The following is a 17,888-nucleotide window of genomic DNA, read 5'->3' as shown; positions in this document are numbered from 1 at the left end:
AGACAGAAGAATGAAAAAAAGACTAAAATTCAAGTCTGATAACAGAACTAACTTAGCAAGATGAAGGGCAAGGTATGGTCTAGCATGAAAAATGCTGGACCACAAGATTACCTCATAAGAGTCAGAATTATTCTTGGTGTGTCCACAGTAAAATGAGTTCCAAGACAAATTGTTCTTAAAGTTTTATCAATATTAGAAACAAGTCATCATCTGGAAATCCCTTACGTTCTTCTGTTTAGCCAGATTTTCCTGATTTCTCAAGTGTGGCTTGTCCCTGAATCCATTGTGAAAACAGACATATTCTGAGCCATGATGAAGCCAGCCTTATTACTGCCTACCTAATTTTAACATTGTTATATACACTTGATCAAAATTTTAAGATATAATAAAAGGGTAGAAAGATAAAAGATTTTGGAAGGATCATGTATGCAGATTCAATCTCGAGCCCTGACAACTGCTAGGGAAGACAGTGTTGGGCTGCTTAATGAGTCCCTGACGAGGGTCTGGCATTTATGAATATAAACATTTCTATCATTGCGACTAAAACTCGTGAGAATACATTGTTGAAATGATATTTTGTCTTAAGTGGTAGGTATAGCTTCTCTTTTTCTCATTCTCCTTATTTATCTACCTACCTATTTATTTATATCCTGCCTTCTCCTGAAAAGAGTTTAAAGTGCTCTACAAAAGTGTACAATAATAAAAGTAAGATACAGTGCAACTAAAATACATAGGAACAATTAGGCAAAGGGGAAAATACAGGTAGGAAGTAAGATGGAGCCAGGATTAGAGCTATGGCACAAAATGCATGACATGAAGTTTACTGTGCTTGATAGAGGTAGACGATAAATTTGGTTTATGCTTTCTAGCAACAAATGTGAAGAGGGAAAAATGATCGAATACATGAATCAGAATGTATAGAAGCTTAAAACAAACTGGTTTTTCAGAAAAGCTAATGGAGGGTAAAGAATAAGAACTAATTGGGCTAATGGGGCAAGGGTGGTCAACTGTTGGAGAGTCATAAGTTTTCTAGTAGCTGTGGATATTCATTTCTATTTCTGAGGATCTGTTGAGTGAATCATTTTAATTGTCTTCTCTGGTCTGTAATAGAATAGCCTTCGGGGGAAAATTCATCCTGTCTATCCCTATCTATCTATCTACCTATCTATGAAATGATACAAGTAATAGCCCTTGAAAAATGTTTCCTTCATTTTTTCTTTCACTCATTTCTTTATTTCCAATTCATGTACCTTGTATTTAGTAGCGTAGCATGTGAAACTTGAAAAGCAAGACTATATACATTTACAGCCTGGTCATGGAACTGTACCAACCAATGGTTTATATTTAATAGCAACTTACTTCTAAGCTTCATCAATTCTATCTAAATTAATGTGGAGCATAAAATTCCAGAAAAATCCAACAAATTGGAGCAAAACTTCTAGCATCTTCTATATGAACTACTGTGAAAAATGTGGGAGCTTTTCTTACCACCTAAACTTGCATTTTTATGTGGTTGATTTTTTAAAAAATCGTTCAGTATTCAAAAATAACATTGAAGTGTGTTACCTATTTGGGTGTTTTGGTCCATTAACTTTTTCCAGTGGTTTTTCCAATTAAAATTACATTGATGCCATATGGCGTCTATTTGTGTGCTAAAACTCCCTAACTCATGAAAGAAATGTCAAAGCAGATTGAACAGAGGGAGTGAGTTAACACTTTTCAGTGGTTCTAGTTACTAGTTCCATCAAGGACTAATTTCCAAGGTCCAGTTTTTCTCATTTAAAAACAATGAAGAGACTTTATTTTAGAACAGTTTTACATTTAAACAAAAATCAAGCAGATAATACAGAGGTCCTATTTGCTCCCGTTCCCCTGCACACAGTTTCCTCTATTATTAACATTATTAGCATTAGTGTGGTACATTTCTTGGAGTTAATGAACCAGTATTGATACATTATTATTAACTGAAGTCCATAGTTTACATTAAAATTTAATCCGTGTCGCACAGTTCTGTGGGTTTTAACAAATGCATTATGTCTTGTATCCTCCATTAGAATATCATGCAGAACTGTTTTACCACCCTAAAAATATCCGTGCTTCACCTATTCACCCTTTCCCCTCCCCTCTCCCCCCGCCCCCAAATCCCTGGTCACCACTGATCTTCCTAGTGTCTCAATAGTTTTGCCTTTTCCAGAATGTCAAATAGTTGGAATCATACAGTATACAGCCTTTTAAGAGTGGCTTCTTTTACTTAGCAATAGACATCTAAGGTTCTTCCAAGTCCCTCTGTGGCTTGATAGCTTATTTCTTTTTATTGCTAAATAGTATTCCATTGTATGGATATACCACTGCTTATCCTTTGAAGGATATCTTGCTTGCTTCTAGTTGATTATTATAAATAAAGGTTCTATAAACATTCATGTGTAGCTTTTTGTGTGAACTTAAGTTTTCAACTCAGTTGGGTAAATATCTAGGAGCACAATTCCTGGATCACAATTATACTTGTAAGAAACTGCCAAACTGTCTTCTAAAGTGGCTGTACTACTTTGCATTGTCACCAGCAGTGTTTTGCTGCATCCTTGTCAGCATTTGGTATTGTGAATGTTATGAATTTTAACCATTCTAATAGCTGTGTAGTGGTTGGTATCTCGTTGTTGGTTTAATTTGCAATTCCCTAATGGCATAAGATATTGAGCATATTTTCTTATGCTTATTTGCCATCTACATATCTTCATTGGTGAGATGTCTGTTCAGATCTTTTGTCCATTTTTAACTGAATTGTTTGTTTTCTTAATGTTGAATTTTAACAGTTCTTTATATATTTCAGATACAAGTCCTTTATCAGATATGTTTTGCAAATATTTTCTCATAGTTTGTGACTTGTTTTTCCATTCTCCTAGCAGATGTTTGTCTCTTCATTCTCTTAACAAAACAGATGTTCTAAATTTTAATAAAGTCCAACTTATCAATTGTTTATTTCATGGATTGTACTTTTGATGTTGTATCTAAAACCTTATTGCTAAACTCAAAGTAATCAAGATCTTCTCCCATGTTATCATCTAGAAGTTTTATAGTTTTGCATTTTATATTTAGGTCTACAATCCATTTTGAGTTATTTTTATAAAAGGTGTAAGGTCTGTATCGATTTATTTCTTTTCATATGAGTGTCCAATTGTTTCAGAACTATTTGTTGAGAAAACTATCCTTTTTCCATTGAGTTGGCTTTCTCCTTTCTGTCAATCTATTTCTAGGCTCCGTATTCTGTTCCATTGATCTATTTCTTTATTCTTTTGCTAATACTATGCTGTCTTTTTTTTTTTTTTTACAGTTTTCTGTTCTTTTTATTTTAAAATTTTTTTTAAATAATTAATTAATTAATTTTATTTTTGGCTGCATTGGGTCTTTGCTGCTGCATGCGGGCTTTCTCTAGTTGCGGCGAGTGCGGGCTACTCTTTGTTGCGGGGTGCAGGCTTCTCATTGCGGTGGCTTCTCTTTGTTGCGGAGCAGAGGCTGTAGGTGTGCAGGTTTCATTAGTTGTGGCACGTGGGCTCAGTAGTTGTGGCTCGCGGGCTCCAGAGCGCAGGCTCAGTAGTTGTGGTGCACAGGCTTAGTCGGTCCATGGCATGTGGGATCTTCCCGGACCAGGGCTCAAACCCATGTCCCCTGCATTGGCAGGTGGATTCTTAACCACTGCACCACCAGGGAAGTCCCATTATGCTGTCTTGATTACTGTAACTTCATAGGAATTTATTTTCCCTCGTTGAAAGTTTATGTTGGCCTCAGTGTTTTTCATACATCTGATTGTAGGTACAGTCACTTTGAGAAAACAATAATTAACAATTTATTGATTGTCTAATAGTTCTTCTTTTTTAAATTTAAATATTGTATTAGTTTCAGGTGTAGAGCATAGCGATTCAGTATTTTTTGCAGATTATACTCCATTATAAGTTATTTATATTATAATAACTTAATATAAACTACTATGTATAAAATAGATAAACAACAAGGATATACTGTATAGCACAGGGAATTATAGCCATTATCTTGTAATTACCTATAGGAATTCTTGAACCTGGGTGTCCCTGTCCTCTGATTTTGTTATTCTTCAGTGTTGTGATGTCTATTCTGGGTCTTTTGCCTTTCCATATAAACTTTAGTATTGTTATCCACAAAATAACTTGCAGGGATTTTTATTTGGATTCCACTGAATGCATACATCATGTTTGGAAGAATTCTTAATAATATTGAGCCTTTCTATTCATGAACATGGAATATCTCTCCATTTATTCTTATACATATTTCATTAGAATTATACCTAAGCATTCCATTTTGGGGGTGCTAATGTAAATGGTATTGTGTTTTCAATTTGAAATATCAGTTAATCATTGTTGGTGTATAGAATTTGTATATTAACTTTGTATTCTGCAACCTTGCTGTATGCGCTTATTAGTTCAAGGAGAGTTTTATATCAATTCTTTGTAACAATCTATATAGGCAATTATGTCATTTGTGAACAAAGGCAGTTTATTTTTTCCTTCCCAATCTGTGTACCTTTCATTTCCTTATCTTGTCTTATTGCATTAGGTAGGACTTTAAGTACAATGTTAAAAAGAAGTGCTGAGAGGGACATCCTTGCCTTGTTCCCCAATCTTAGGTTAAGAAGCAAGCCTCTAGTTTCTCACCATTAAGTATGATATTAGCTGTAAGTTTCTTGTGGATATACTTTATCAAGTGGAGAAAGTTCCCCCCTATTCCTAGTTTGCTGAGAGTTTTTATCATGAATGGTGTTGGGTTTTGGCAAATGCTTTTTCTGTACCTATTGGTATGATCATGTGATTTTTCTTCTTTATAGCCCATTAATATGATGGATTACATTACCTGATTTTTGAAGGTTGAACCAGACTTGCATATCTGGAATAAAACCCACTGGGTCGTGGTGTATGAGTCTTTTTATACATTGTTGTATTTGATTCACTAATATATTGATGTGGATTTTTGCATTTATATTCATGAGAGATCTTGGTCTGTAGCTTTCCTTTCTTGTAATGCCTTCATCTGGTTTTGGTATTAGGGTAATGATGGTCTCATAGAATGAGTTAGGAAATGTTCTCTCTGCTTCTATTTTCTGGAAGAGATTGTAGAGAATTGGTCTTCTTTCTTCCTTAAATGTTTGAAAGAATTCACCTGTGAAACCATCTGGACCTGCATTCCTTTTGGAAGTTTATTAATTAATCATTCAGTTTCTTTGATAAATACAGGATAATTCAGATTACCTGTTTGTCATTGTGTAAGTTTTGATAGTTTTTGTCTTTTAACGAATTGGTGGTGCATTTTATCAATTTAATCAAGTTTTGGGGCATGTAGTTGTTCATAATATTCATGTTATCCTTTTAATATCCATATTATCATTAATAATGACCCCTCTTTCATTTCTCATATTACTAAATTGTGTCTTATCTTTTTTTTTCTTGATTAGCCTGGCTAGGTATTTTTAAATTTTATTTATCTTTTCAAAGAACTAGCTTTTTGTTTCATTGGATTTCTCTGTTGATTTTTGTTTTCAATTTCACTGAATTCTGCTCTAATTTTTTATTATTTTTTTCTTCTGCTTGCTTTAGGTTTATATTGCTGTTAATTCTCTAGTTTCATTTGGTGAAATCTTAGATTATTGATTTGAGATCTTTTTTCCTTTTCTAATATAAGCATTCAGTGCTACAAATTTCCCTCTAAGCACTGCTTTTGCTACATCACACCAATTTCGGTAAGTTGTATGGTCATTTTCATTTAGTTAAAAATATTTTTAAATTTCTCTTAAGACTTCTTTTTTGTCCCATACGTTGTGTAGAAATGTGTTGTTTAATTTGCAAATGATTGGATATTGTCTTGTTATCTTTCTGTTATTGACTTGCAATTTAAATTCATTGTGGTCTAAGAACGTTCTTTGTATGATTTCTGTGCTTTTAAATTTGTTAAGGTGTATTTTATGGCCAAGTATATGGTCTATCTTGGTGAATGTTCCAGGTGAGCTTGAGAAGAATGTACATTCTGCTGTTGATGGACGAATTATCCTATACATGTCAATTAGATCTAGTTGATTGATGATGCTATTTGGTTCAACTATGCCCTTGCTAATTTTCTGCCTGATGGATTTATTAGTTACTGATAGAGGGGTGTTGACGTCTCCAACTATAATTGTGGGTTTGTATATATAAGGATTATGTCTTTTTGGAGAACTGACCCCTTCAACATTTTGTAACACCCTTTTTTTATTCCTGATAATATTCCTTCTTCCAAAGTGTGCTTAGTCTGAAATTAATTTGGCTATTCCAGTTTTTTTTCTACTTAGTGTTAGCATGATAAGTCTTTCTTCATCCCTTTATCTGTATCTTTATATTTAAGATGTGCTACCTGTAGACAATCTATAGTTGGGTCTTATTTTTATATTTACTCTGATAGTCTCTATCTTTTACTTTGTGTATTTAAACTATTCACATTTAAAGTGATTAGTGATGTAATTGGATTAATATTCATAATGTTTAAACTGCTTTCTCTTTATTGCACATATTCTTTGTTTTGGTTGCTTTTAATCTTCCTCTCTTTTCCTGTCTTCTGTGGCTTTAACTGAACATTTATGTATGATTCCATTCCTCTTAGCATATGCTTCTTTTTGAAATTCAAATTACACTCAATTGTTTCACTGGTAGTTCAGGTACCTTATAATATTCATTTTACTTATCCATATGCTATAATCACCAATACATTATTGCTGTTATTACTTTGAACAAAGTTATATATTAAATCAATTTTTTAAAAAAGAAAAGGTTTTATTTTACCTTTATATATTCCTTCTCTGATGCTCTTCTTTTCTTCATGTAGATCTGATTTTCTGGCTTATATACTTTTCCTGAAAAACATATTTTAACATTTTTTTTTGCAAACCAGGTCTACTGGTGACAAATTTCTTCCATTCTTGTTTGTCTGAGAAAGACTTTCTCTTTTCCTTTTTGATGATAATTTTGCTGGAAATAGAATTCTAGGTCTTTTTTTTTTCTTTCAACGCAAAATATTTCATTTACTCTCTTCTTCCTTGCATGATTTCTGATGAGACATTCAATGTAATTCTTATCCTTGTTCCTCTATAGATAAGATGGTTTTTTTCTTCCTCTGGCTTCTTAGAAGATTTTCTCTTTGTCTTTGGTTTTCTACAGTTTGAATATGATATGCCTAAGAGTAGGTATTTTGGTATTCAACCTGCTTGTTATTCTCTGAGCTTCTTGGACCTGTGGATGTTATCTATCATGAATTTTGTGAAATTTTGGGCATCATTCTCTCAAGTATTTCTTTTGCTCTCTTCTCTCTCTCTTCTTTTTCTGGAATTGCAATTACACATATTATACACCTTTTGAATTTGTCCCACAGTTCTTGGATATTCTTTTCTGTGTTTTGTTTGTTTGTTTGTTCTTTTTTTTTAATCTCCCTATTGTGGTTTGAGAAGTTTCTACTGACATTTCTTTAAGATCACTAGTTCTTACCTTGTTTGTTTCAAGTATGCTGATAAGCCCATGAAAAGCATACTTCATTTCTGTTTGTGATTTTGATTACTAGCATTTCCTTTCAGTATTTCTTAGCATTTCTATCTCTGTATTTACATTATCCATATGTTCTTGTATATTGTCCACTTATTCCATTAGAGTCCTTTACATATTAATAATAGTTATTTTTAAGCTAGTTTATAGCTTCAGTGGCGTCCGCTGCAGGTGTCTGAGATCCAGCAGATCTCAGCTGTTATTCTCTGTATTTGCCTCTCTTTCCAGATTTCAGGGTAGCAGTTTGCCCTGTGACCTTAATTCCCTGATGGGTCTAAGAAGAATCATTGATTTTCAGTTTGTTCAGCTATTATCTTGTTGTTGAGAATGGGAATGATAATTTCCAAGCTCTTTGCATGTTGTAGCCAAGACCAGAAGTCTCCCAATGTCCAGTTTTCAAGGCTGGAGCATGTTGTGGAATTAGCAAGAGTATTGGTGTTAGAGTGACCTACACTCAAATTCAGGCCGTGGCATTTAACTAGAGATATTATCTTGTATGAGTCACTTAACCTGTCTGAGCCTCAGTTTCCTCACCAAATAAAAATAATTCCAAATACATATGTTTATGTTAAATTTAAATGAGAGGACATATGTGAGCAAGTTCATTACAGATCCCGGCATATACTTTGCAGGTGTCTCATAAATGTCAGTTTTCTTCTTCCATTAAGGTACCTGTGCTTGAAAACAAAAAGACTGGAGTCCAACCCATTGTGTGGCATTTATCCTAGGAATTTAAAAAGTTCTTATGAAGTATTTGCCATTCTTACAATGCTGGAAAAACTACCTTGAAAAAAGTAACCAGCCTTTATAAGGACTGTTTTATTCTTAAGGGCTTGAAGGGAACTCAATGGTTCATTTATTCCTGTCTTCCAACTACAAGTAGACTCTCCTTTTTAAAAAAAATCCAGTCTTTTACTGAAAAGGCCCATGAAAACACATTTCTTTCTGTCTAGGTCTGGGTAAAGAAACATCAGCACCAAGTACTAAGGACAGTCATTTTGCTACGGTTATAGGATATATGTCCTGGGTTGGGATGGGGGAGAACTTACTGAACCATTTAAAGAGAGGTGATAGCCTGATTGCACACTTTACATATCAAACCATATTGGAGAGTTGTGTCCCTTTTTGGGCACCATAATTTAAGAAGGAAGTTGATTACAGTAGAGTGTGTCCAAATAGGGGTGACCAGAATAGTGATGGGGGCAACAATAAATCTAGAAACCTTGCTATATTTGGATGAATATTAATTTATTAGATCTATTTATCTGTATCATATATCTTTCTATATATTGTTAAAAATAGAATATTTTCTGTTTGGTGCCAAATTTTTCGTAACATCTCTGATTTTACATTGTTCCAACTTTTCCTGGATATAATGCTTGACTTCTTCCCAGGAAAGAGGCAGAGGAAAACCTCCCCTAGCTTAAGCGTACATTATTATCTGACCAAAAAAAAAAAATCAATCAACTGAACTTCCTGGCCCATTCTAGCCCTTGGCTTCATTTCATAAAACCTCAAGTTGCCAACCTCAAGCTGAGCATCACTTTTCACCTAGTGTTGGTTCGTATAAATCCCCAAGGAGCCTTTGCTTGAGTGGTTATGGTTTGGTCTGTTGTCCCATGATACAGAATTAAGGGGGTTGGGCAAAACCCAGAGATGTGCTAAGTGGATTCTGAGCTGTGAAAGTTGGAGCCGGAAGCACATGTGAGCATTTGAACCCCTAGCCCTTTCCCTCTGCAATATGTGTTCTTGTTATTCTTTCTGGAGAAGAGTTCATGATCTTTTGTAATTTTCTTTTTCTATTGATCCAGCAGTGCTAGTAACAGAAACTTAAGAAAAAAGTTATGGCAGTACAGTCTATGGAATTTCACTGTCATATATCTTGCACATTAGAGAACAAACGCACTGTGCTAGAGATGAAATTTGCCTTGTAGAGAATTAATTTTAGGGTAGCTTAGATGATTGAGATCCACAGGGTAGCATCTCAGCAGCAGTCTTTCTTCTCTGAATTCATGCTGTCCCAAGACAAAGGTGAAAATATAACTCTGCTTTGTTGGTCTTTGGGCTGCAATTTCTTCCAGTACATTTCCATTTGGAGAGGAGAAGCCAATGGGAAAATAATGAGCTTAAAAATGAACTTGACTTTCAAAGATTTTTGAGGATGTGTGTGTTGGCTATAGGGCTGAGGGCAACTAGAGTGAAACCGTTGACGGGAGACACTAGTCTGAGTTGACTACTTCTACTTTGCAGTTGTGTGACCCTGGGAAAGTGCTTAAATTCTGCTGAGCCTCAGTTTCATCACCTATAAAATGGGGATTTCAATACCGAATTCAGAAGATTGCTGTAAAAAGTAGATCTCGTAATATACTTGGAAATGCTTTGTAAATGCTAAACCATATAGCTTGGGAGTACTTTTAAGACAAGGAAGGTGTATTATTTATCTCCATCTACCTAGCACTTATATACCCCTAGTACTTAGCACAGGGTCTAGTATATAATAAATGATTGGTAGCTGAAATTAAAATGAACGAAGAGTTTTTAATCTCCAAATTTCTGATGATTTTAAAGAATTAATTGACTGGTCCTTTGTATTGGGTTAGGCGATTTCTTGGCTTCATTCAATCTTTAGATTCAAGGATTGAAAATAAAGTGTGTGGAGTTAGGAAGAGATTGTTATAAGATAGATAAACTTTCTAAGAATTGCTTAACGTTCTAAACACAATAAAAGTAACAAATGAACACTTAGCAATTGATGAAAATGAAGATTAACTTTCTCAAGTGGGCTTGGAAACCCAGTAGAATTGCTCTGGCATCTGCTCAACATTCCTGGGCATGTCATAAACCCAAGGGAAGAATCTAGCAAGCGCGTTCTACCTTGTGAGGGATCTGGGGCAGATGGTGGTGGTACATCCTAGAGCTCACTTCTGCCACAGATGACTGAGATGTTTGGCTAAGTGATCCCAAGGAGCTGTTGGAATGCAGTCTGTCTAGTAGTCTGAAAGTGGTAATAATTTGATTTTTCAAGGCTCATGAAATAGCATCATTTGGGGTACATCTGTCATGGACCTTTGCTCTTTGGAAGGAAAGGAAAGAAACTACTAAGTTAACTTTAAATGTCTTGGGAAACTTGGTTGTTTTTGTTTGTTCTTAAACTATGTCTTATTTCTTTGAAAAATCTATTATTTCAGTTTTTTCCTTTCTCTCATATAAATGTGGGACTCTGGTTATTTGGGATAAATTGTGTCTGCAGTGCTTCAGTTTGGAGAAAATGGGATGGTGACATTATTACTTTCTTTCTCAAACCAATGACACTAATCAGGCCTTATGCCAAGGGGTAGGGGCAGCAGATGTAATCCTGAACCCGTAGTCTCTGTAGAGTAGATAAGGTTTCCAAGCCATGTGGAAGCCGAACTTACCAAAGAAGTTTAGCAGTTATCCTTCCAGATGTTCAGCTTGCAAATACCAGAGGTGTTATTTTCAGTATCGAATGTATACATAAGTGCATGTGTTGTTTTTTTCCATCCAGATACCCGTTTAGGGGATAAATTCCACTTTCAGGTCTGTCAATCTGTCAGATAGCTCCCTTTAAAGTTATCTAGAGAAAATCTACCTACATGATGAAATTTGTGATAGCTTTTATTCTTGGCTAAGAACTTGCCTCTCCTCCAGGGATGAACAGGCTTAAATTGCTATGTGAGTTTATATAGTATATGGTTTGTTGTCAAATATTTATCTCTGTCTAAAAATGAAATGTCTTGAAATACAATTTCTTTTTAACTGAATAACTCAATGTGAGAAAGAGAAAGAACTTCTCATTTAGCCAATTTTTAATCAATATTTTTATCAGAGACCAGAATGTTAACTGAATCCTGACTTTTGTCATTTGAAATATAATTTGTGTGTTTAAGAATTTATGTGCACATCAGGGTTTGGACTTCATGTTCAGAAAGGAAAATTGGTTTATAGGAACAAACAGCTGCAGGAGTAGAGGCAATGCCGGAAGTAAACATGAGTCAATTATTTAAGGCAAATGGGACCTTAATCACCACAGCAAGAGAGAAATCTCAAATTCAATTACACACTGGATTTTCATGCTTTAATTTGTGGGCATTTCTTTATCTCTTATTTTACAGAGGCCTTTGAAATCGTTGTTCGCCATGCCAAGAACTACACCAATGCCATGTTCAAGAACAACTATCCGAGCCTGACCCCACAAGCTTTTGAGTTTGTGGGTGAATTTTTCACTGATGTATCTCTCTACATCCTGGGTTCTGACATCAATGTGGATGACATGGTCAATGAATTGTTTGACAGCCTGTTTCCAGTCATCTATACCCAGCTAATGAACCCAGGCCTGCCGGAGTCCACCTTAGACATCAATGAATGCCTCCGAGGGGCAAGGCGTGACCTGAAAGTATTTGGGAATTTCCCCAAGCTTATTATGACCCAGGTTTCCAAGTCACTGCAAGTCACTAGGATCTTCCTCCAGGCCCTGAATCTCGGAATTGAAGTGATCAACACAACTGATCACCTGAAGTTCAGTAAGGACTGTGGCCGAATGCTCACCAGAATGTGGTACTGCTCTTACTGCCAGGGACTGATGATGGTTAAGCCGTGTGGTGGCTACTGCAATGTGGTTATGCAAGGCTGTATGGCAGGTGTGGTGGAGATTGACAAGTACTGGAGAGAATACATTCTGTCTCTCGAAGAACTGGTGAATGGCATGTACAGAATCTATGACATGGAGAATGTACTGCTTGGTCTCTTTTCTACGATCCACGATTCCATCCAGTATGTCCAGAAGAACGGAGGAAAACTGACCACCACTGTGAGTACCGTTCTACAGTTTTCAGAGGAATTGGATTCTACTGGGGGTAGGGCAGCCTGGCCAGTAGCAGGTGCTGATGGAGAGAAGTGAGAAAAAAAAGTGGGCGGGGATGATAGAGGGACTGAATGACCTCACAAAGCTAGGCAGCACATTAAGTCCACAGGTTATGGAGTCCTAATGCCTGGCTTTGAATTTTAGCTTCACCCACTTTCTTGCTGTGGGACCTTGGGTGAATCATTTTATCTGTATGAGTCTCATATTGCTGATTCATAAAATAGGGATAAAAAGAATATCTTCTTCATAGGGAATAACATGTGTTAAAGCACTTAGCATGTGCCTGGTACATGGTAATTCTTCAGTAATTATTAGCTATTATTACCACTGTTGTTAGTTATCACAACCTGCATGACAACCCTGTGAGGCAGGAGCTGTTATCTCCATTTTGTAAATGAGGAAACTGAAGCTCAGTGAAACTGTAACTTGACCAAGCCGTGATTCAGAAGTTGATCAGGTATCCCTCTAATTAGGTTATCACCACTTTCTTTGATTGTGATTTCACTCTTGTGCTCTTAATCGTATATATCACATTACTATTTTGAGTAGTGACTTTATTTTTTAAATTTATTTTATCAAAGTATAGTTGATTTACAATGTTATGTTAGTTTCTGGTATACAGCAAAGTGATTCAGTTGTACATATATATAATAGTTTGCATCTGCTAATTCCAAACTCCCAATCCTTCCCTCCCCTCCCCGCCTCCCCCTTGGCAACCACAAGTCTGTTCTCTATGTCTGTGAGTCTGTTTCTGTTTCGTAAATAAGTTCATCTGTGTCATATTTTAGGTTCCACATATAAGTGATATATGGTATTTGTCTTTCTCTGTCTGACTTAACTAGTATGATAATCTCTAGGTCCATCCATGTTGCTGCAAATGGCATTATTTCATTCTTCTTTTTGGCTGAGTGATATTCCATTGTATGTATATACCACATCTTCTTTATCCATTCATCTGTTGATGGACGTTTAGGTTGTTTCCATGTCTTGCTTATTATAAATAGTGCTGCCATGAACATAGGGGTGCATGTATCTTTTTGAATTATAGTTTTTTTCCGGATGTATGCCCAGGATCGAGATTGCTGGGTCATATGGTAGCTCTATTTTTAGTTTTTTTAAGGAACCTCCATACTGTTTTCCATAGTGGCTGCACCGATTTACATTCCCAACAACAGTGTAGGGGGGTTCCCTTTTCTCCACAGCCTCTTTAGCATTTGTTATTTGTAGAGTTTTTAATGGATGGTCATTCTGACTGGTGTGAGATGGTACCTCATTGTAGTTTTGAGTTGCATTTTGAGTAGTGACTTTAAACATAGGAGACCCAGCTGGACCCCACTAACTAAACCTACACAAGAACACAGGTGAGGCAAAACGTTCATGTTTTCCAACAGTTGTTTTTGCAGCCTTGATTTATACCAGTGTAAGGCTGATAGGATTTGTGATGGGGGTGGGACAGTTTTGTGAGGCAGAAGCTTGATCGGTTTCAGTCAGACAATGTTAGTTACATTGTACCTGCTAAGCTAGGGTGCACACATTCAGAACCACAGGATGCACACACTTTTCAATACAGAGCAGAACACACAGCCAAGAGCTACCAGCCAGATCTCACTAAGGTGATGGTGACTGATTCCTGAATGTTGCCAGCTTTGTAGAAGGACGTGGCAGAATAGTATAATACACTACCCTTGTTGAGCTCCTACCACATTTGAGGTGCTCTGCTGGCCAGTTTACATAATATTATTTCTTAGTAATCCATGGGATAGGTCCTAATATAATATTATCCCCATTTTACACAGGAGTAAATGAAGCTTAGAGGGCTTAAATATCTTGCCCAAACGTCAAAGCTAGTTAAATAGAGGTGGGGGAACTGGGATTCCAACCCTGGCTTGTTGCCTTGCTCGATTCATGCTCTTATCTTCTGTATAGCGCAACTACTGTGTACTCCGAACCATTGCTTACCCAGAATGTGGAGGGCAGATTGGGCCATTTAGCCCTGTCTTTAAACTCTGGAAGTACAAAACGATAGGGGTAATTGGTTTCTTTGGTGAATTAAGCTAGAAAGGAGGACAAAAATGATGCAACCCACAGGATGGCTACTTATGGAACTGCTCTAATTGCCCCATTCACAATGTTAGCCGTTTAAAACACATTTGCTGAGAAAATATTTTATAGTAAAATTAACAGAAATGTCCTAACGATAGTGTTCTTCAGCGGCTAATTATTCCTTTGATTGCTTTCTAATTGAAGGCCAGATTCTAGGGCCTTATACAAAAGTAAATCTCACAGAACTAGAAAAAAGAAAAGTCAGTACATTCGTATGTTCATTCACCTGAAATTGATTGAGGGCCCACTATGTGTCAGACACAGAGCAAGAGTGCCAGGGGTGTGGAAATGTCTTCAATAAGAGGAAAAATAAGGAGATAACATTAAAGACAGGGTATGGGAGCGTTTAAAGTTTGCCTCTGATATTGGTCACTTGACAGCAACGTCTTGAAAACATGTATTCTCCTCTAGTGCTTTTCAACACAGAAAAATAGGGTGGGGAGCTGGTAAGGGATTAAGTCCACTATTTTGATCAGGCTCTAGACATGAAGGTCTGTTTAGTAAACATTTATTAAGCATCTGCTCTGTTCGTGGCACTTTGCCAGGTACTGGGTACTCAGTTACCCAAGACATAGTTCTTAAGTCTTTAAAAGGTCAGTTTAGCTTCGTTGACAGACAGACATGTAACTGAATAAGTTTCACCACAGTGAACATCTCACTATAATGTGAATGTTAGAAAGGCCGTAGGAAATTAGTCTAGTCCCACTGATTTACAAATGAAGTAAAAGTTCAGGGAGTCTTGCCCAAAGTTATATAATTAGTGGAAGAGCCAGAAGTAGAGTCCAAGGTCTTCTGCCGCTACAGTCTAGCACTCTTTCCACCACACCCCATCCCAGACTTTCACTCTAAAAGCTCCATTAGGATTTTGCAAAGACATCATGAACTTAAATTGAATAGCTGTTTTGGGATGCCAAACCTGCTGTATTTTAGGTGCACATGTGCCCGTTTGTGTGTGTGCACGCGCACGCGCACAGAGGGAGTACATTTCATGTCATTATCATTCAGGAAGTAAGGCCTTGGCTGTCAAGAGGCGCTCAGTGATGCAGTCCCTTTCTGTTTTGGCCGTTAAGGGCCTGACTGCTCCCAGCTCCCAGCTGGTGATGAAAGCGTCAAGTCTGCCTTCCCCGGGGAACGCCTAAACTAGAACAGAAAGCATATGTAAACTCTGCCTTGTTACTGTTTTATGATCGCCAGCCCTAAGTAATATATACCGAATGGCGGGGGCGGGGAATCATTGGCCAGGTGTGACCCAGCTATACTGTGTATGGGCCAGAAGGGGGCTGGGCCATCTATGGGGGCTGAGGGGAAGTGAGGGCTGAGTGGACTGCAGAACTCTATTCCTGTTAACAAAACCACAGAATGCCCCAAAGCCAAAGCTGATTGAAAACTAAAGCATTAATGAGATTCTGCTGTAGCACCTTCGCCTTCCTGCTGTGATAGAGTGTGAGAGCCTGTCAGTTCGGCTCGAGGTTAAGTTGTGGTGAGAGACCTCTTCGAAAATAGGCTCTTCCAGAGCTCTGTTTGGGACAGCCTTTTTAGCTAGCTATCAGCCATGCCACGAGGTCTGCCATGCAGGGACTTTGTTCAGCTGTTTTGGTGGCTACCGTCTACCCCAGATCACAAAGGACATTTTGGTCTTATCTAAATGAATGGGGCACTGTTAATTTTTTATAATTATGGCCTATTAGTGTTTTAGTTTTCCCTAAGATGGTCTTCGGTTCTTCAGACTACCAAGTGAAGGCATGCAAGCAAATGTTAGGGTGCTGTTGCTGACGGTCACCTGGAGGCGGTAAGCATGTGGTTCTCACGCTCGGCTCATCACCTGGAGCCTCCCCCCCTCCCCCCGAGGATTCTGTTACCGTAGGTCTGTGGAGAGGCCAGAGAATTTGTCACTTAAAAAGTACTCCATTTGATTCTGATACTTCCTTGGAAGCAACTCCAGCCACCTTGTTTAGAAGACAAGGTAAGGCCCAGAGGTTGCAAGTGAATGACAGTTAACGGCAAAGCTGTGACCGTGCACTCTTCATCTATCAAATGGGGTTGATATGTGGGGATTCACTGAAATGATAGGTTCAAAGTACCTGGCAGAGTTCGAGGCACATGGCAGGTACTCACTAAGCCCCAGTGCAGTACTCTTTCTACAGCAGTTTTCTAAGTGCCAAATAGATAAGGAGATTTTCTTAAACTTGTTTTTAAGTGCCAAGATGTTTAATGTTATTTTAATCCAAAGACGTGAACAAAAATAGCAAGTATGTGAAAATGTGAGTGTGTGTGTGTGTGTGTGTGTGTGTGTGTGAGAGAGAGAGAGGAGAGGGGAGAGGGAGGGAAAGAAAGAAAATTTTTACTGAAAAGTTCAAGAAAGTAGTAATTATGGGACTGTAAATAGATCCATCTTGATTCTTCATCTACTTTTGTGAACTAGGTTAAGTATCATGGCCCCAAGTGAGTACTGAGTAGGTCTTTAATAGTATTTGGGGGACTTCCCTGGTGGCGCAGTGGTTAAGAATCCACCTGCCAAGGCAGGGGACACGGGTTTGAGCCCTGGTCTGGGAAGATCCCACATGCCGCGGAGCAACTGAGCCCATGCGCCACAACTACTGAGCCCGCACACCACAACTACTGAAGCCTGCATGCCTAGAACCCGTGCTCTGCAACAAGAGAAGCCACCGCAATGAGAAGCCCACGCGCTGCAACGAAGAGTAGCCCTCTCTCGCTGCAACGAAGAGTAGCCCCCTCTCGCTGCAACTAGAGAAAGCCCGCGCGCAGCAACGAAGACCCAACGCAGCCAAAAAATAAATAAATTTATTTAAAAAAATAGTATTTGGGTATCATTTGGGTAGTATTTGAGGGTATCATTGTTAAATTTATCAGCACGTTATTGAATTCCATATCTTATACCTTGAGGCAAATACAAATATGTACAGTTTTCAATACATATACTTTCAACATTGTTGTTACACCACACAAATTGTTGAATGCTACAACCTTCTTTTTAAAATGCAATTATTCTTATTCTGAAACCACTTTGATTGTAATTACTATATCCCTATATGTGAATTATATGCATAGCCACTGTACATTTCAGATCCATTGATTAAATGAGTAATAATCAGCATATTGGATGTTTATTGCTATTCCAGAAAGTTTCCCAAAACTTTCTGTGATTTCATTTACTTTCTTTCCAATCCCCCCAAAGTAATTGCTCACATATCCTCGCATGGCTGTTTGCACTTTTATTTTTCCATTTGTACTCGTGTTCTTTATTGATTCATCTCAGAACTTCTCGGCATTAGTGCTTCCTCTCCCATAATTTCATT

The 17,888-nt window shown here is 37.4% G+C and overlaps 1 protein-coding gene across 1 annotated transcript in view; it reads left to right on the top strand.

The window, feature by feature from the left end:
* GPC3 (glypican 3) overlaps positions 1-17,888 on the top strand; it is a 426,709-nt gene that overhangs the window by 204,003 nt on the left and 204,818 nt on the right. The window contains exon 3 of the mRNA XM_061177875.1: positions 11,720-12,414. Coding sequence (XP_061033858.1) covers positions 11,720-12,414 — 695 coding nt within the window. The remainder of the gene's footprint in view (positions 1-11,719; positions 12,415-17,888) is intronic.

Source organism: Eubalaena glacialis, chromosome X (genome assembly GCF_028564815.1).
Source record: "Eubalaena glacialis isolate mEubGla1 chromosome X, mEubGla1.1.hap2.+ XY, whole genome shotgun sequence".
Lineage (NCBI taxonomy): Eukaryota > Metazoa > Chordata > Mammalia > Artiodactyla > Balaenidae > Eubalaena > Eubalaena glacialis.
The sequence above is the reverse complement of the archived record's forward strand: the minus strand, read 5'-3'. Positions and strand labels throughout refer to the sequence as shown.